Raw genomic sequence first — 20,172 nt, forward strand, 5'->3', positions numbered from 1 at the left:
ATGATGAAAAATGTAGTGAAGATGATAATTATGAAAATGGTCTAGATGGCATGCGGGTGACTTCGGTATCGGAGCGGGATGGAGTTTCTTGAAATGAATTTCCAACCAAACTTCTGGAGAGTGATAGGCCTACAGCTTCATTGTTGAAGTACTCTTGCCAAATAAATCTACACAACAAAGTAACAGAAAGTTATAAGGTTCTGTGAACAAGTATATTATACGTGGTTCGGCTAATTAAAGGCGTATTGCATTGGTAACATATTAGCATCTAATTGCAGCCTATTGAAACTGAACAGTTTAAGGTGGTGATGGCAGATGTACGACATTGACAGTAGTACTTGAAAGATTAAATGTACAAAAGTGGTATCTATTACACAATGGACGTATGCTAATCGGTTTGAGTTTTTGTTTGCAGATGGGTTTTCAGCTTGTTGCTGAATAATGAAAAGGTTTCGATTTCAGTAATGTGTTTAGGGAGATCGTTCCAGACTTTAACTCCACTAAATTGGATGGATTGTTGGGTTAACTTTTTCGAGTAATAGGGGAGAAAAAATCGATTGCTACTTCTAGTTGATATGTGATGCAAGTTGCTATTAAGTTGAAATAGTGAGTTAAAGTTTTTAGGCAGTTGATTATGTTTTAGTTTAAACATGAATTTGCCAGTTTCGATGGTATAATGGTTATCAATTGTGAAAAAACTGTCGACATTGTATTGTGGTTCATGCTTAGTGATCATTTTTATGAATTTGTTGCAAATTTTTTGCAGTTTGTTTACAATGGTAACATGACCATGCTTCCAAGCACTAATGCAATATCTTAGATTGCTTTCAATGAGAGAATGATAGAGAGAAATCAAATTCGCAGTGTTTAAGTAAGGTTTAATCTTGCAGATTATTCCGAAATTTCGTCGCAGTTTTTGTAGCAAGTGAATCATATGAGATTTCCATGACAAATTTTCATTTAGTAAAATGCCTAGGAAACTAACAGTGTTAAGACGTTCAATGGGTTGATTGTACACAGATAATGTATGGGTGAAGTTAAAACACTTTGTATTATTATTATTGTTGAATAAAATGTGCTTAGTTTTATTTACATTTAACGACAGCCTATTTGCTGCCAGCCAGTCTGTTACATTTAACATTTCCATATTGGCCAGTTCATAAAGCTCGGTGATACTGTTACCACATAAAAACAAATTGGAGTCATCAGCAAACATTACAGATTCAGAGTGTTGTAAGCTGTTACAGAAATCGTTTATATATATCAAAAACAGTAGAGGTCCTAGAATTGAACCCTGAGGGACCCCGAAACATATTTTGCGTTTAGTAGACATTGATTGAGATATTTCTACTACTTGAAATCGGTTTAGTAGGTAACTACTGAGCCAGTCATGGGCTGCCCCCCTGATACCATAATAGTAAAGCTTGTTTAACAAAATTTTGTGATCAACTGTGTCAAATGCTTTAGACAGGTCTAAAAATATACCAAGGGTGGTTTCTTTTTTTTCAAATGCATTTGAAATTTTACTGACAAGATGCAAAACTGCGAGGTTAGTTGAATGATTTTGTCTGAACCCAAATTGTTGGGGGTAGAAAAAGTTATGGTTTTCAAGAAAATTATACACTCTGTTGTACATTATTTTTTCAAGTATTTTAGAAAAGGAAGATAATAGACTGATGGGGCGGTAATTACTACAGTCTTCAGTTTTGCCTTTTTTGAATATGGGTATTATTTTAGATGTTTTAAATGCCGTTATAAATTCACCGTTAGTTAAGGATAAATTGAAGATGTGGGTCAGTGCTATAATTATGTTTTGTGGTACAACTTTTAATATCTTTGTTGGTATTTCATCTATTCCACAACTAAGTTTGGATTGAAAAGAAGAAAGAATTTGTTTGACTTCATCAGCAGAAGTGGGGCGCAAAAAAATGGATTCACTGATAGGATTTGAAAGATAATCTGAAAATTTGGTACTTGTATTAGGAATTTTATCCACTAGATTTGATGCTATTGAAGAGAAATATTCATTGAAGTAGTTAGCCTTATCAATATTCTGTATAAGTACTTCATCACCTTTAACAAGATGGGACTGTTCATTGCATCTGGTTTTACCTAATAATTGATTTAAAATATTCCAGGTTTTTTTCAGGTTATTTTTGTGCTTTAACAGTAAAGTTTTAAAATAGTTTTGTTTTTTCAGCTTTAGTGACCTGGTATAAAAGTTTCTTAGAGCATTGTAGTTAGATTTGTTTTTTTCAGAAGATTTTCTAAGATATTTTTTGTATGCCAGTTGTTTCATTCTGTGAAGATCACTGAGTTCATGATCATACCAGCATTTTGTTGTTACATTTCTTACAGATTTCACTGGAAAACTGCTTTTAAATACTTCAACGTAATTATTGAAAAGCATGTTATAAGCTACATCAGTGTTGGTTTCATTCATGATGTTATTAATGTTGAGCTTAGATAATTTTTCTACAAAATGACACATGTTAATGTTGCTGTAGCATCTTTTCTCTTTGTTTAATGAAAGTTCTTCTATTGAACCTAATTGAGAGCATTGTATTACAGGCAGATGGTCAGCGATGCAGTCAACTATTATACCAGCATTTGTTTTGGCATTATAGACATTTGTCCATATGTGATCAATACATGAGGTACTGGCTGAAGTAATTCTAGTTGGTTTAGTTATCAATGGATGGAAGCTGTGTTCAAACATAGCATCAGCATAGTTGCTGGTGTGACAATTATTATGGTCCAATAAATTGTAATTAAAATCTCCCATTATGAAACATTGTGCATTTGATTTTGATATTGTTTTTATTGTAGGAAGGAGTGTTTGTAGAAACTCAGAGTTGGCAGCAGAAAGTGATTGAGGAGATCTATATATAGTACCACAAGTTAACTTTTTCTTGTTTACAAATATATCAACAAAAAGGGATTCAAAAATTTTTTCTTTCATAATAGTCAGGTCATTTCTTACAGAGAACATAATGCTATCTTTTATGTACAGAGCCACTCCTCCACCCCTTTGTTTACATCTACTATTTGCGAGAAAAACATACCCTTCTAGGGAGGTAAATTCACCAGTTTGGTTTACTTTAAGCCATGTTTCATTAATAGATATAATATGTGGTTTCACTGTCATTGACGTTACAAGTGCCTGCAATTTTGAGAAATTCTTTGGGTTTGATAAAGATCTAATGTTAAGGTGCATAGTTATTAGGGATTTGTTTATTTGCATATTTGTTACGAAAAAATGTACTTTGTTAGAATACACATACACATCATTAGCTTGAAAACAAGGTTCAAGTTCTTCAGTATTTACAACTTCATTTTCAAGTGATGAAAAAAGTTTATTAAGCAATGTAGGCTCTTGGTTGAGAAGTTGTGCTGTTTTGATTGAAAAAAGTTGGGTAAATATAATATCACTACAGTTGAAAAACGGTAAAGAGTTATGTAAACAGTTTGTACAGAAATAAGATCTATCAGTCTGAGTTAAGTTTGTACATTTAAAATGATTAGACAAATTACATACACTGCAGGAGATGGACTTCTGGTTGCTGCGAATAATATTAAAAAAATAATATTAATATGTAATGTATTAATAAAAAAAAATTAAAAAGATGATGCCAAAAACATTGGGGGGCAGCTGCCCCGCCTGCCCCCCTGCCGGCGCCACTGCCAGGGATAGATATCCTTGATCGGACCTCCGTGATCGGACCATACACGATTTACCACAGGATGTTATGACAGCTCGGATAAAACTATTAATTTCAGAATGATAAAATAACTTATATAAACTGTAACAGCTGCATTTATCTGATTGGTTGAAAAAGTGTCTATGTGGACTTATTCGTGTATTTTCATTGGCTGAATCAGACATATAAGCAGGTGTTTGCTTGCCAGAATTTAGTGGGATTTAGTTGGGTTAAGTTGGATTTTGATCTAGACCAGCTCAGATGCGCGGCAGGCATCGACGTATGCTTATATGGCTGGTCTTAACTACTTTGTGTCAGACTATTTCAATGTATTAAAATAATTATAATCTTCTTCTCTCGTATTGTCGCTATATCATCATCTTCTCCACCACAAGATCTCTGCCTTCCCAAACGGGCACCCCCGCCGACTGAAATCAAGACACCCATTCGTGCCAGCCGCTCGGCTTCTGATCAACGAAGCTGATGAACAAGACATCTCTGCGGCTACTTGGGCGGACCATAAATGGAATTCTGAATGGAGGTCAAGCACCACCAGACTCCATTCATTCATCCCCGACGCCGACACACGCCCAATCGGCCTGACACTACAGAGACAGGCGTGGGTGCGCCTCAACCGTCTCCGTACGGGCGTCGGCCTTTTCCGCTCAACCATGCACCAATGGGGAATGGCTTCTTCCTCCTCCTGTGAATGTGGTGCCGAGGAACAGACCGCAGACCACATCATCAATGACTGTACCATCTTCAAGCCACCTAACGGAGTGGAAGGTCTGCGCGTCATGGATGATGAAACTAAAGACTGGTTGCTCTCTAGCAGCCTTCCAGTGTAGTCCGGGAACATCGTGAATCTGGGGTGGTAAAAGGATAGACCCTCGGCCCCAGAAGCTCAGACGACGACGACGTCGCTATATGTCAGGGCATCCGTTGGTTAGCCACTGCCTGGTGTCGTCATCGATGGAAATTAGGCCTTCCATACCATGGGGTGGTCTATATAGCCGGCAATGTTTGATAATGTGAGCTGCCGTCTGCATTTCGCCACACTCACAAGCAGCACTCTCTGCCAAGCCCCAACGCAACATGTCTGCACCATAGCGTCCAACACCAGTGAGCAAACGGTTACGCCTTGATGAGGCAAGTCTAGAGAGGCCATGTCCCAGCTGGTTTTCGTTTTCGTCCCAGCATGTCCCTTTTATAGCGACAGTTGTAGCAAGTTTAGTTTCCCAAAGTAGGTACTTGCGGGCAGAGATGGGCGTGATCTTGGTCTTGAAGATCACAAGTGATCTTGAAGATCAAGATCGTGATCTTGATCTTGATCTTCAAGATCACTTTTTTTTTGGTGATCTTGATCTTGATCTAAGATCACTTTTTTTTTGAGTGATCTTGATCTTGAAGAACAATAAGATCAAGATCACTTTAAAATTGAAGTTTACTTACTAGATAGAGTCATTTTTTTAGAACTCGTACTGTACAAAGTAGTTAGTGGCAACTACTAACATTAAGTCACTGTTAATATGATATGTGTCCAACAAAAGACGATTTAAAGTCTCCATCTAATCTGGTCAGTGTTGCCATTTCAAAATTGAAAAAGTTTTCTGTGTTGGTCATAATAAAGAAGTCAACTTCCGTGTACTTTATGTTGACGTATAATAAAAATTTATTTAATTTTGTTCACAATTTTCATGTGTGAATTTTAAAGAAATGTTTTCTTTCTTTGACCCAATTTTAGATGTTTCAAAAGTCTAGAATGGCGGTGTTAAAAAATCTGGACTCTAGCCGACTTTGGTCATGTAAAGTGGTTTATTCCAGCAAATCAACCAGACCAAGACTTGTTTACGGTCTGAGTATGGAGCGGTTTGTCTGACCGCAAACCTCTGAACTTTTTGATAGCGGACAACAGTATCAAGGTTGCCAGATGGGTAAATGGTGCAATAAACATTGACATAATACAGTGAAAGTTAAAACTACTTAGTAACACGAATAAAAACTCCCACATGAACCAAACTAAAATTTGGTAAAAAATGATGCAGTTCAAAGTTTATTTTTATTTATTTATTATAAATAAAAAGTATCAAACTAATTGCAAATTTTGCGACTTTTTCAGAACCACTATAATTAACCTCGGCCTTGGGTGTGACGTTGCGATTCTAGGCAAACTACGTCAACAATTGATAGGCCTAATAGCAACAGTCACTAACTTATTACAATTCTTAGGCCAGCAATCGAGTAGTTAAAAGTAAAAGTTAGCAATACCAACTATATACCTTTACCCAGGTTGCTTATAGTAATTATTTTTTGCAACATCATTGATCAAAAACTTCATTATTTTTCAAGTACACAAAAAGTGATCTTGAAAGTGATCTTGATCTTCAAGATCACGATCTTGATCTTCAAGATCACATAGTTTGGTGATCTTGATCTTCAAGATCACCTATTCTTGGTGATCTTGATCTTGATCTTCAAGATCACCAATAGCCTACTGGTGATCTTGCCCATCTCTGCTTGCGGGAACGACCACGTGGAGGTAGGGGAGAGTGGGGCTAGTCGGAAAGATTTTTTTTTAAAGTGAAATTTAAAACAATTCGTGCATAACCTGACAACTTGAAGCGGCTTAAATTATCACCTACGGTGTCCTCTATCATACAACCAAAAATAAGTATTGAGTCAATTAAGCTTTTAATAAAAATTTAAAATAAACAAACATACAATGGATTTTTCAACTAACCCCATGTCTGGGGTTAGTTGAAAAACGTCAGTTTGATGCCCACCAATGAACTGGATACTATTTTTTCAACCAACAAACATTAACATGGGGTTGTAAGCAAATATGTTAACTTGCTTTAAAATCAAAATGCAATGAATTCTACATCAAATCATCGTAAAAACATTTTTTAATAAACGCATTGTTAAAACTTGTAATGCCGCATATGTAGCACTTTCCAAGTTATTCAAATTAAAATTTTACAATGTATATCTGCTTAAAACAAGTACATTGGAGCTTATACTACTTATTATCATACCACGACGATATACTCGTATCATACTACATAGTCATACCGTTATCAAAACGTTTTCCAACTAACCCCACCCACTATTTTCCAACTAGCCCCATTAACATATGACAAACTATTTTCTTAAAATATTGAAGCATGGTGCGTTGGACTAAAATTTGTTTATTTCTTAGTGTTGTAGAACACCTACAGCTGACACACACTAAAAAACTTCTGCCTATCTTTAACGATATCGACGCATAAGATGTTTTTCAATACGCCAAAAATTTTACTTCGAAAGTAAGAAAATACAAAATTGTCAGCCAAACAGGTATACCTTGACTCAACAAATCGAAACTAACATGGATTATGTGTTTTTATAAACTACTTCACATGTTGGCAACAAATATTTAAAAAAGTTATCAAGAGTTAAAAAAATGACCATTTTTCAACTAACCCCGCCTTCCAACTAACCCCACTCTCCCCTACTTGCTTTCGTCCCCATAATTATAATCAATGTAGGCTATAATATAATATGTGTTGTAGCCTTGTCCAGAAAAGTTAAGCCAGGTCAATAATCAGGACTCGCAAAAAATTTGAATAAAGAACTCAAACCCCGATTAAGTCAACTTAAGTAAATTACGCTAATCGAACTATACAAGATTCACAATTCACATGTGCGCTCTAGGCGACATGTGGGCGTCACAATCTCATGTCCAAATTTCTGTCGGTCTGCCTCTATTTTGTTTACCATTCCTTTTCCCTTCTAGTAGTTGCCTTTGTTTGAATACAATTATTTCGAATCATGTAACCAAAATATTTCAGCTTTCTTGTTTGAATTGTTTTTAGAATTTCTACATTAAAGTGCATTTTTGGGTATGTAGAGGATTAATAGTGGAGGAGGATAATGTGGAGGAATATGTGGAGGATAATGGAGGATTTTGCAAGGAAAACTAGGACCTCAGGTTACCATAAATTTGGTAATACCCGCCCAGTTTTTTAGCCAATCAGAAATGTCATTTATGTTGCCAAACAAAACAAAAAGAAAAGTTATGGGCGAGTGGAGAAACGATCAATCAATCAATCACTGGTTTATTTTTTTTCTCAAATTATCACGACAAATACATTGGTACATTACATAGAAGTGAGAGAGGAAGGAAGCGAAAGACCTTATGAGGTCACCAAGTCAGCTTCCATCCAATTTATTTCTTGGAAAATTGTCAGTTAGGTTACTGTTACAGACAGGTTTTATTTTTGTGAAACTTCAAAGAGGTTGAATTTGAGTAAGTAGATAGTCTGGTTATTGTTGTGCCAAAAAGATTTGTCGCTGCGTAGCCGAGTGGTGAGAACGTCTGCACGGCTTTCAAAAAGACGTGGGTTCGACACCGCTCCAGAGCACGCGGCTGTGTCTCGGCAAAGACACTTAATGGCGAGCCAAAATAAGGGGAGCAGCTGATTCGAAGACGACATGTCACTTTGTTGCTTCTTGTCTGTTGTATCGGATCTGTGATCGCAGTGTACCATGGGCGCCGATCCCTATAGGACAGCGGGGACATGCCCCCACCATCTTTTTATATGTCCCCACCATTTTTTTACATTATTTTTGTAACGTAAAAGGGAAAATATTAACCGAATGTCACAATTTTACCAGTCGGACGTTTAAAATCTATTGAAAGGAGGAGACAACATTTTTGTTTTATGCGAGCAAACCTCAACGTAGTACAAATGTTTTATTAGGCGGAGAAACTCAGGTGCAACTCGCAAATTGTATTTGTTTTGGTTATGCCAAAGCCAGACAGTGCAGAGTGTTAGAATTACTTAGAAAGAGTCGTACAAGCATGTAGTGCAGCAGGCTTAGCTTGTGTTACTTTTGTGTGAGAAAAAAAGAGTTCTTTGAGTTATTATTACATTGAAGTTAAGGGCTGCTGAAACATCTTTGCCGGTTTGGCAAAAAATTGTATATAGGCCAAATCAGCAGTTGGAAGGCTGGCAGGCAGCTTTTATGCTTTTTTTCAAATACAAAAACTCTTACCATGCCAATTTTTTTTAAAGACTTCTCACGTCCCAAAAAGATCCCAAATCGTATTCAGTATGGACATGGCCATGGTCAACCTCCTCAACTTCAAACGCCAGAAACGAAATATCGGTCAGAGTATTTTGCAATCATTGACAACGCGCAGCAAAATTTTACTGACTATTTCAAGTCGACCAATCTTGAGCACTACAAAATTCTACAAGAATCCCTCTTTAGTGGAAAGGTACAACCACATGTGGTAGACGACTATCCTGAGTTCTCTCACACAGAGCGATCAGAGTCCCTTGCACAACATTTTCGAATGATATTCATAAAGATACCATCCGCTGTTCGGCAAATGTTTCCGCACGTGGAACTTTTTGTGTGACTTTTGCTCATTTCACCAGCCAGTGTGTTCAGCTGAATGCTCATTTTCAACTTTGCGACATGTTAAAACTTGGTTATAATCTACCATGACACAGAAACAACCAAATCATGCAATAGTCTGGCATGTGCAAAACAAAGCTTTGAATTCGATCAACCTCCATGGCCTCTCCAAAGAGTGCAAGGACTTCGTTTTTAATTTGTCGAAGACTCGTTGCTGAGTTGCAGTGTTTGGACGACTGCTGTCCAATGCTGACACTGACATTTAAAATATATATATAGCCTACATCGCATTAATCTGTATCTACTGTATTTGTTTGTTTATCAGAACAGATCTTTGATCTTTTTAGCTCGCTTCACTCGTCGCCCACTCCTACCTTTCCTAGTAAATGTCCCCACCAATCTTAGAGAGCGATCGGCGCCCATGCAGTGTACCAGTAGCCTACTGTATGTTATCGTAATAGGCGCAAATAAAAACACGATTATTATTATATTGGTAAAGCCTTAATTAGTTTTTATCAGTTGAATGTAAATCTATTAAACCCTTGACAGTCTGTTTCACCCTAAAGGGGAGATCATCAGAAGGTCCTTAATCAAACAGAATATATTCTATTTGAATAATTCAATAGAATATATTCTGTTTGAATAAGGACCTTCTGATGATGCCCCTTTCAGGGTGAAACAGGCTGTCAAGGGTTTAGAGCAGAGGCTCTATCCACTTTTAGAATTCGGAGGGTGATTTTTGGACAGTGGGTTAAAGATCATCATAGTCATTTCAACTTCTGAGTGGGGGGGTGATCACCCCCCTCACCCCCCCTTGGATAGAGCCTATGGTTTAGAGATTATTAAACAATGTTTAATTTAATTCACTCTGCTTGGCTTTTTGCTTGGCATTGACCACTTTTTGTAGTATTAACAGTATTTATTGTTTAAAGTTTATTGACTTTATTATTGGGCTAGTGTGATGTAATAATTGTATATGTGTTGAGTTATTCAAGTTTTTAATATAATTAGTTTGTTGTACCCTCATCCTAAGTTATAACTTATAAACTATTGTAGAGTGCTTAAATAATTTCAATTTTTTAAAGTCGTTGATTTGCAAAGTTTCCAGGGTGCTGTGTTGTCGATGTTTAAATTATAATACATAGAAATTAGGTGCAGTCAGTCAATCTGTAAAAAATAAAATGATAGCAAAATTAATATAAATTGTTGTTTTTAGTTATTGCTTGTAGCTTGTATCGACTAAAGCTTTTATAGAACTTAAAATAAGTACCGTTTGTCATTTTTTTTCTAAAAGTATTGATAGCTCGAAGAGTTGAGGAGAAAACATGGCAGTAAGTGTTTGTTGTTTAAATTTATTTTCTTTTTATTTGGGAACAACAGTCCACATGAGTTGTTGACTGACCTGCTGACTCTGATGAGTAGCCTTTGCTAAGCATAGAATCATTGTAATAAGGATATTTCTCACGTTATATTTAAATTGGAAGCACGTCTAGTGTCCACACTCTATGTATAAAGTTGCCATCTTTTGTGATTGTTCACTTTCAAAGTTTAAAACAATCATTCAAGGCTATGCATCTAACAGGCACTGGATATTCAAACACCGCAAGACACCCCTGAGAGTTTTGTTAAAGAAGATAAAACCCTGGACAATGATGCATTTAGAAACTTCACAACAGTAAGAAATCTTCTGTCAGTTATAGCCAATATCTCTTGAGTTAATTTATGAAAAGAAATCTAGCCACAGAGCATGATGCTGAATAATTTTGTTGCTTGATTGACAACATCATCATCATCCAAATTGCAGTCTTCGAAATTAGTCTTCGAAATTCAGTCTTCGAAAGTCTTGAAGTTCGAAATTCGAACTTCAGTCTTCGAAATTAGCCTCGGCAATCGGCAATTGCCAAGGTGATTGCCGACACAGATGCATGAATGGTGCATTAACATCGGCAATAAAAATGCCGAGGCCATACGAGCGCTGGTAAAGACCACAAGATTACAAAAAAACTACTTTTCTAGACTACATTAGATTAGGATGTTGATTCAATCTTAATATTGCTAGATGTTTTATTTGGGTTACTTCCTACTTCGCCAGCGCTTAGACACGTGCCCAGCTGGAAGAATTGAATTTTTATAGAAATATCACCCTATTTGCATTGATTCAATGCCAGTAAACGTCAAATTATTGTAAGCATCTACTCCTTATCGCGCCTCGCCTTCCGTTATCTCTTCTAGCTGTATCGGAAATTAATGTAAAACAAACGTAAATTTCTTAGTGAGTATTGCTGTTACACAATATAATCCGCCGGGAAAATAAAATCGATTTGTGCAGACTCGAACGTTGAATCAACCCAAAATTAACTTAGTTCTCCCCTCCCCCCCATGAGTTATTTAACGTGAACAGCGTGCGTATCGCGTTGCTCGCTTTATTGCTATTTTTAGTATTATAACTTCACAAAAAATCAAACAATGCGGTCGTGATAAACTACTCTAGCATATTTTTCGCTTCTCGTTTTGCATGTTTTGGTACAAATTTTTCATAATAAACGTTCACAGCAATTGCTGAGGCAATTTCAACTTTTGCCGTTTGGCCTCGGCAACGTTTTAGCCGAAGTAAAAATATGCTAATTTCGAAGACTGAACGTGAACACATTGGCATACTCCTTTAACTTGGCCGATTATGATAGCAGTTACAATCCACAATGATTCTTCAGCGTATGCTAAAGTAGAAGCATATTGAACAACCTCACTGATCTTGTGTACATACACTATTAGTTGTAGTGGGTAAGCAATTCATACACCACTTAAAGAACAATTTTTCAAAAACTACTGAAACTTTTTAATAAGCATTTAATGAAACTTTATAACAATGTTTCAGGAGGGTGAAAGGTTCGATATTGTTTTTGAAACATACAAGAAGATGCACACATACCAGTGTGTGGACTATGTGAGACAGAAGGTAATTATTTATCAACTAGGTACATACTTATGTATTAAGTGTAAGTTTGTCAGCCAAAGTACTCGATTCAACTAAATTTGCTTTAAATACGTAGTATCAGTTGTTTGGAGTGGTATGTAATTTATCAACAAAATAAAAAAAATGAGTTCAACTTGTCCGGAAGCATAAAGTACAATTTTCTGGGAGAATGAATATAGCCTATTCTCTTTTGCAACTTATAATAAAGTGTATATGCTGTATTCATTCAAGTATAAGTAGCACCCCGACTTAGTAAGTAAACATTTGGTACAAAATTCTGCTTCTTATAATGTGTTTTGTATTGGCTGCTGAATTGATCACCTTTTGTGGTCTTCTCGCTATTTCCTTTTTATTCAGTAATTTTTTTGGTTTTTAATTATTTCATGGTTAATAATTTTGTAGTATATATATACTGGATAGAAAAATAAACTTGTTCGGTTGATTATTCTTCAGCACAAGGAGTGGCTGCAATTTAACCATGGAGAATATTCAATCATGGATGCAGTAGAGATGCTTGATACATTTACAGATGAGGCAGACCCTGATGTAAGAAATACTGAAAGTTTTTTTCAGTTTGTTGCATTCAATTCATTTTGCATTGAATTATGTATCTGTATCTAATTCAGAAAATGAAATCTTATTTTTTAAAGCTAAAGACTAAATATATTTTATGCATTTTTTTCTTCATCAATCAGTCAAATGTTTTTTGCCTTTGAATGATTTACATTTTCTATACGCTACAGCACAAAAACATGTCTGTACTCTGTATATATTTTATGTGTAGTTTTAATTGCACAAAAGATCACGAAAAGCCCACCATGCCTTTTAGAAAACCAACATACGTGTTGGATGTGTGATGAAATAATCGAGACACCCAAGTTGTGCTATCAGACAGGAAGTGATTGGTTACCAGGTTATGACAAATTTTACAATTACGATCGATTTCTTTCTTCAGGTATTTTTTCATCCAAGATTACCTCATAAATCAGCACTTCTGGACTTTCATCTGTTGTTTCACTGCCTGATGCACAGACTAAAAAAAGTGTTCAGAGAGAGAGAATTGAGATTAATTGATAAGTAACAATGTGAGGTAGTGTTTTGCACATAAAATGAAAGCTTCCTCAGCATTCAAATGATATTCATCTTTTCTGACATTGATCAAAAATTCTATTTTATGAACTATCATATGTATGCTTTTCATACGAATAGAAACTTTTTCGTGTGTAAAGTGTGACATATACTGAGGGCATAAAAAGTACTGATAAGCACATACATGATAAGCACTGCCTATCTTTTCTGACATAAGGTTATAAAGCCATAACATTTTTCTCTTAATTGACACAGTATTGTATCCTTGCATGTGCTTTGTAGTTTGGATTTGTGCCTTGGCAGTTATTTCAACTAAATATTCTTAGACTGGGATTATCTATAGGTTGGCTTCCCAAATTCTTACCATGCTTTTCAAACTGCGGAGGGATTAAGAAAGGACTTTCCCGACCTTGGTAATTAATAAAATTAACGATATATCTTACTGCAGTACTGTAGGCTTATGACTTCACATGGTGATATAACTTACAGTACCGTATATATACTGTATTAACACTTTAAGATCAGTTTTGTTCAGAACTTTCTGAAGCCATCACAATATGAAATGATCATATAGTATCATTGTAATTGTCAATGAATATAAATGATATATGTTTCATAGCTGGCCAGTGGCCACACACACTCAGTTGCTTTATTTAACGCATTGTTGTTTGATTTGTTGTTCTTGCATGTAAGTGGACTTCAGTGGAACAAGGTTTTTGTTTGGGCTGAATACAATACAGTCTCATACCAATATCATACAGTGGAAGAGACATTAGACAAGCCAATACATTGCTGATAAAGTATTTTTTCTTTCAAGCTTTAAAGTGTTGCGTGATGATACTTTTATTAAAAACGAAGCTCAAAGTTTACTTTTAGGATTTTGAACTTTTACAGAAATTTATTTTTGACAAAAATTGCTGACAAAAAATACTTTTTACTAAAAGAAAAGCTTCCATCACCACATTTGAATTGCGTATATTTGATAAATTGTCTGTTCAGACTGGATGCATTTAGTTGGACTGATTCATGATTTGGGTAAGTTGATGGCGTTGTGGGGCGAGCCACAGTTTTCAACGGTTGGAGACACGTTTGTTGTTGGAGCTGAATTTGCTCCCTCCATTGTATATCGTGATACAACTTTCGCTAAGAACCCAGATCTTTGTGATAAAAGATACAAGTAAGCGAAATTTTATGCTCCTATGTGTTGTGAATCCGTGCCAGAATAGTTAAGTTTCGTTTTTTCGACATCGATCTCGGTTAAATAATTCTAAATATTGCATTGTTCGTAAAGTTTAAAGGATTTTTTTGGAGACCGTTTCTACCGATTGTGTTCGCAGGTTTCTGGAGTTGCACTGCAGTTGCATTCTCTATTTTTTTTTTACTTTTTCAAGCGCAGCTTGTACATCATTTTGATCAAATAAGAAAGACAAAGATGACAATCATCTTCTCAACCGTTTCCTGGCGCACTATTCGCTTGGGTCAATAGCTTTTGAAGAAATAAACTAACGTGGGATTGTGTTTGATCGACTCATGATTGACGACAGTGGCTAAGTTCACACAAGTTTTAACAACCGTTTTAAGTTTTCCGTAACGACATGATGTTTTTCTTTTGTTGCAGCACAAAGTATGGAATGTATGAACCAAACTGTGGCTTGGACAAGCTCCTCATGTCCTGGGGGCACGATGGTGGGTGGCAGCAGTTGCAAATACCAAAATGGAACATAAGAGCATTTAGAATTTGAACACATTTGCCCGATAGCTCAGTTAAAAAGCAATCACGTGACTATGCAAAGGTAGAAATGCTCAAGATGAAGCAACGATGTTTCACCTCTCAGCGTGTATGCTGTGCTCATTTTGTTGCCGGTCTAGAAGAGTTATGAAACCTCAAGCATTTTTGAATTGTCAATTAGCGTTGAAGCACAGTCTGCTATGAAACCGGTTTAGCAACATCAAAGCTGTCTCTTACTACGTCAGTATTCTCTGTCACTAAAAATTTATTGTGCAAAAATTAAAATTACACAGTAAATGCTATTAATACTTATTAATAATTATTAAAATAGATTTTATAAGGACCTTCTGATGATCCCAAGTAAGGGTGAAACAGGCTGTGAGGTTTTTAAAGAATAATAACTGAATTTGATGTTACATAATTACGATAGACTACTCTCATCATAAATCTATTCCCTTTCTCTCTCTACTCCATGTCTGGCGTCACACGAGACGACATAGTCACTCTACTTTGTAGTTCCTCTCGTTCGGTGAGCTGAAAGCATTTTTCAGTTTAAATGCCCCCCCCCCCCTCCCGGTTTTGTTATCTGCAGGTATGTTCAGTAGGTTCCACTACACTGCCCCTTATTCAACAACAGCATCGATCGGGTACAATTAGGATTGTTATTACTCTGCATGAACATTGTATCTTTTTTGTTGTTGTAGAATACATGTACCGGGTCCTTCTACACAACCAATGCACCATTCCTAAGGAAGGTCTTTACTGCATTCGCTTTCATTCCTTCTACCCTTGGCACACTGGCGGCCATTACGAGCATTTTCTTGCTGAGGAAGATCATCAAATGAAAGATTGGATTCTAAAGTTCAAGTAAGTTTCTGTCAATTCTGTGTGTCATGTTTTTGAAAATGAAAACTATCGATTTATTCATGTCACTCAAGCCACATAGTTTTTAACAATTTGCTTAAATGCAACCAAACAGCTTGTGTATAGTGTACAGTGTTATTCTTAGGTATCCCAGCAACGGTCCTGTGCGAGTTGACGTCAAAAGCACATGTTATGAATACTGGCGCGCTGTGCGGAACGCAACAATCTTGTTGTGTTATGACTCAAAATGTTTCCAGAAAAATATTTGTCAAGTTTTGCAATAAATAACCTACTTATTTATTTTGTATCGGAACAGAACGGTGTGCGTGCTGTGTTTATGAAAGCAACATGAATTTTTTATAAAGTTTTCAACGATTCAAAGTATTGGGTTATGCTGGCATTTTTCCATGCATTGGTTACAACTACAGCAGCCCATCTTTTTCATAATGTTGTTTGCAACTTTTGCTGTCATTGTACAAATTTTAAATCCGGTTTCAACCGGTTTGTGTGACCGGAACTAACACTAGTCAAATTTGCGCAGAGGCGTCATTAAGTTATCAAGTTCAACGTTTTTACAGCAGCTATTAACATCGATTTTAGCTGAGCTGCCTGTTTAGATTGTGAGGTTGTTTGACACAGTTTGTTGACCAAGTAGTTGGGAAGAGATTGATCAAAAGAAGACAATAAATTTCCATTCAACTCGTATTGACTCGAATGTCGTCTTGACCTTGGTTGGATTTTCATAATAAACATTCTAGTCAGCTTTAAGGCAAGAGTTCTCAGCACAATGCTTAGAAAAGTGAAGTTTGTCTTTGGTGACTGAAAACAACACACTTTTCAAATAAAAGTTTGCTTGTTTTTTCATGGATTCATCGTTACTCGGCGTTTAAGTAATGTTAAGTTATCAAGTTTTTTAATCATACTTCACCCTGACCTCTGTGCACACTGCAATACCGTCAGCCGTCCTTATGAAACGTCATTGATCAAACACAAATTTTCTTTCCAGCAAAAACGACTTGTACACAAAATCTCCTGACCTCCCTGATGTTGAGTCGCTGAAGCCTTACTACCAAACTTTAATTGATAAATACATTCCGGGAAAACTGAAATGGTAAAGCCTCGGATTTGTTCCAAAGCTACCTTAGATATGAGTAGCACTGCAATACAAACGTAGAATCGTTTAAACTAGCAAATACATAGTAAACACGGATTGGTGCTGTTTGTGACTAATTGATTTAATTCTTCTTTTGCGTTTTCAACTTAATCTGTAGACAGTTGTGTAATTTTCATCTACAGCAGCCTACTTCTTTCAAACAGCATCACATGTCATTGCTGGTGTTACATTCCGGTGTACTTAAAATTTGGCTGGTATAGAAAAGTTTAGAGCTGAAATTCATTGACGTTTGGTGTCCTGACTTTTCGCTTGCATGCTAAACAATATGCCATTGAATTTGTACACAGCCCACATGCCATGTGGACTACATGCAAGTTCAACTTAACATATAGTATATCTCCAAACTAACATTTTGTAAGATCGGAGAAATGCGAGCTTTCGGTCATCTATGAGTCATTCAGTTAATCTTCAACGCTTTAAACAACCCAGAAACAAATTCAAAATATGTAATCGTTTTGCATTGTCATTACTCTGCTTGAAAATTTTTATTGTTAAAGTACAATGCCTATTAAGTGTTTAATCAGCTTGTTATCAACTCATATTTTTCAATTGTGTTCATATTATCCCTATGAGAAGTGAACGTATGTAAATTCGTTATTGTGTATTTGTTGCTATTCCACTTTGCACGTTTCAATCAACAGCACTTTACAAGCCTGTCAATTTTACTACTAGAGGCACATGGTTTTGTTTTGAATTTACACAATTACCACAGTCTTTGTTTGGCTTTGTGAACTGCGGAATATTTATGTTACAATTTGCTAGTTGAAGTGGTACGTCATGATATCCGGACAACTCGATCCGTACGTCATATACTTCACTACAATATTGGTTTATGTTTCAATCCAACTTGTTCTTTTGCACTTTGTGTTTGCGGTAAAGTTAATTCAACGATTTATGCATTTGCAGCTTTTGTGTTTATTTTTAATTTAATTAAACCTGCGCTTAGGTGAGAATTCAGCAGATATCTATTTTTGCATGACCTTTGTAGCTTTTGGGCCAGACCATTGCTCAGTCACTTGGTAGATACCCATTCTTAGACCTTATTGTTATATGCCAGTGCTTCTTAACTCATAGGTTGCGGCTTAAATTAGGTCGCCGACTGCAATAGTTTACATAGTTAGATTTATTCATGTGTCTAATTTTGCGTCGGTAATTCTTTTGGCTATACTTCCTCGTCTAAACGTCGTGAATCATTTTTTGCAAGGATCAAATGCAATTTTGGTCAGCGTATCTGAAAAAAATTGATTGCCTTTAGGGCAAAGCTGAAGTGCTAGAAGAAGTAGATTCTCTGATAATTAATAGCATTATTTCCTTTTTTTAATCAGTTTTTGAAAGAAATAGAGAAAGCAGCCTACGTGCTTTGATGTCCAGCTTGTTACAGAAAGGCATTTCTATCGATAGAATTTAAGTTCACTCTTTCTGAAAAAATTTGAAATGAGTGTGCAGTGTGCATTATTTTGGTTTGGTGATGCATTGCCTAAACGTTTTTAAAGCATTTCTTGATATGAAAAGGAATTTTGTTGATATTCAATGCGTCAGTTTATTATTGGCTTTTATGAAAAAAAATCTCGGTAAATTGTCGACAAAATCAAGAAGGAAACGATCGCGTTTTGAGGGCAGGTACGCAATAAAAACTCTTCTACCATTTGTTGTTATACCTGCCTGTGTGAGAGCGTTATTTCTGCTCAAAACAAACCGGTCAATATTCTGCAGCCTGAAAATGACATGAGATTAGCCCTGAGCAAGATGATTCTCTATTTGACAAAACTATAGAAACAATACAAAGTTAAGGTTCACATTACAATAATTAAATTCGAACTTTTGTATTTATGTTGTTCTGTTTCGTTCAGTTCAGGCTAACAAACAAATCAGGTGAAAAAATTGAATCGCCAAAGCTTTGCTTTTATTAATTTACTCTCAGTAATTAGGCCGCTGCAAATAAAAAGGTTAAGAAGCACTGTCCTATGTTGACTTACCTTAATAATACTGTACTTTTACTTTTATAAAATCATTCATTTTAATTCATTCATATCGGATGAAGTTAAAACTGCTTGTTCGGCAGTTTCGATAAGAAAGCAATATCAGGATGACTTAAGTGTTTTCTTGCAATACGAATGTGCCTTGTTCAGTACTTACTAGCTCAGTAGTCGAGAGGTGTCGGCTCTGGTGATCTGAGATCGACTCCAGGTCAGGTCAAACCGAAGACTTTAAAACGGTACCAATTGTGTGTGTGTGTTTTTTTGTCATAGCGCTACGAGAATAAGTCGGGTAGTAATGTGATGACATCGTAAACCTGATATAAAATTAAAAATGAGCCCTGTCGCTAAAAGACCTTAGCAGTTGTAGAGCGACAATAAATTAAACCATAACAAAGATAACATTATTATTATTGTTGTTTATTATTTTGTGGGATCTTTTTGACTGCTTTCGTGTCAACAATCATCGACTCCCAGTTCAACAAGTAACCACCAAGTTACGTGAACCCTTCTGACATTTGCACTACGCCAGAGCACTTCAATAAAGAAAATTAAATCACATTGTTAATCCGTGACGCACGTCTTACACGTTAGTCAACCGTTTTTTCACGTTTTGTAATGATATTTAGCATTGAATCGGCAAAGTTATGTAATTTTCTTGCAATCGCACATGTTCCTTTTTTCTTTTCTTTACCATGTAAAATTTGCTTGAATTTCCTTTTCACTGTGTTCTGCTACCTTGAACACGTTGTAAATACACTCCTCTTTAACGCTTGTATGTGTTTGAAAGTTTTTCTAAGTTTCTGAGCATTGCAGCAGAAGTCAATTTTTGGCCCAAAGTTTGAATGGTAAATTATACCCACCAAGTTTAAAAAAATAGTTTCATCCTTACCGTTCTCCCTAGCTAAGGTAGAGTTGGTTGGTTGCTTTTGAATCTTTATCCTCGGACTGATAAAGCCTTGATAGGTTATTCCTGGTAGTTTCGCATATTTGTAGAGGCTCTTGACGCAGGGCCGGTTACCGAGATTGGCAGAGTGAAGTTTTCCGATAGTTAAAGTGTTGTTGCTGGGGAATTATTCCATTCACTAGGTGTCGCTAAATGCAGAGCAGTCCTGACATGCGTTGCTCAAGCGCACACCCCGAGAGTCGAACCAGCGCTGCGTGATCTTTAGCCGGGCGAGTAACCACTGAGCTAACGGGGCGGACTATCAGGTAGATCCCATTGGTAAGTAGTTGGAAACAGCTAGCTTATGTGCAGA

General features: G+C 36.2%; 2 protein-coding genes across 2 annotated transcripts in view; one reads left to right on the forward strand and one right to left on the reverse strand.

Moving 5' to 3' along the window:
• Window positions 1-20,172, reverse strand: part of LOC145771977 (uncharacterized) — a 228,054-nt gene that overhangs the window by 45,773 nt on the left and 162,109 nt on the right. The gene's annotated exons all lie outside the window — the stretch shown is intronic.
• Window positions 10,136-19,689, forward strand: LOC145771891 (inositol oxygenase-like). The gene is made up of 9 exons (XM_082583645.1): window positions 10,136-10,438; window positions 10,690-10,782; window positions 11,983-12,063; window positions 12,535-12,627; window positions 13,514-13,583; window positions 14,170-14,347; window positions 14,789-14,856; window positions 15,604-15,766; window positions 16,770-19,689. The coding sequence occupies exons 1-9, from the start codon at window positions 10,433-10,435 to the stop codon at window positions 16,876-16,878; spliced, it is 861 nt and encodes a 286-aa protein (XP_082439771.1). The 5' UTR covers window positions 10,136-10,432; the 3' UTR covers window positions 16,879-19,689.

This window comes from Aplidium turbinatum, chromosome 6 (genome assembly GCF_918807975.1).
Source record: "Aplidium turbinatum chromosome 6, kaAplTurb1.1, whole genome shotgun sequence".
In the NCBI taxonomy this organism is placed as follows: Eukaryota; Metazoa; Chordata; class Ascidiacea; order Aplousobranchia; family Polyclinidae; genus Aplidium; species Aplidium turbinatum.

Excerpts from the sequence above, each read along its gene's own strand:
- LOC145771891 (XM_082583645.1), top strand. Across the intron at positions 14,348-14,788 it reads CTTTGTGATAAAAGATACAA|CACAAAGTATGGAATGTATG; the intron begins GTAAGCGAAATT and ends CTTTTGTTGCAG. Across the intron at positions 15,767-16,769 it reads GATTGGATTCTAAAGTTCAA|CAAAAACGACTTGTACACAA; the intron begins GTAAGTTTCTGT and ends TTTTCTTTCCAG.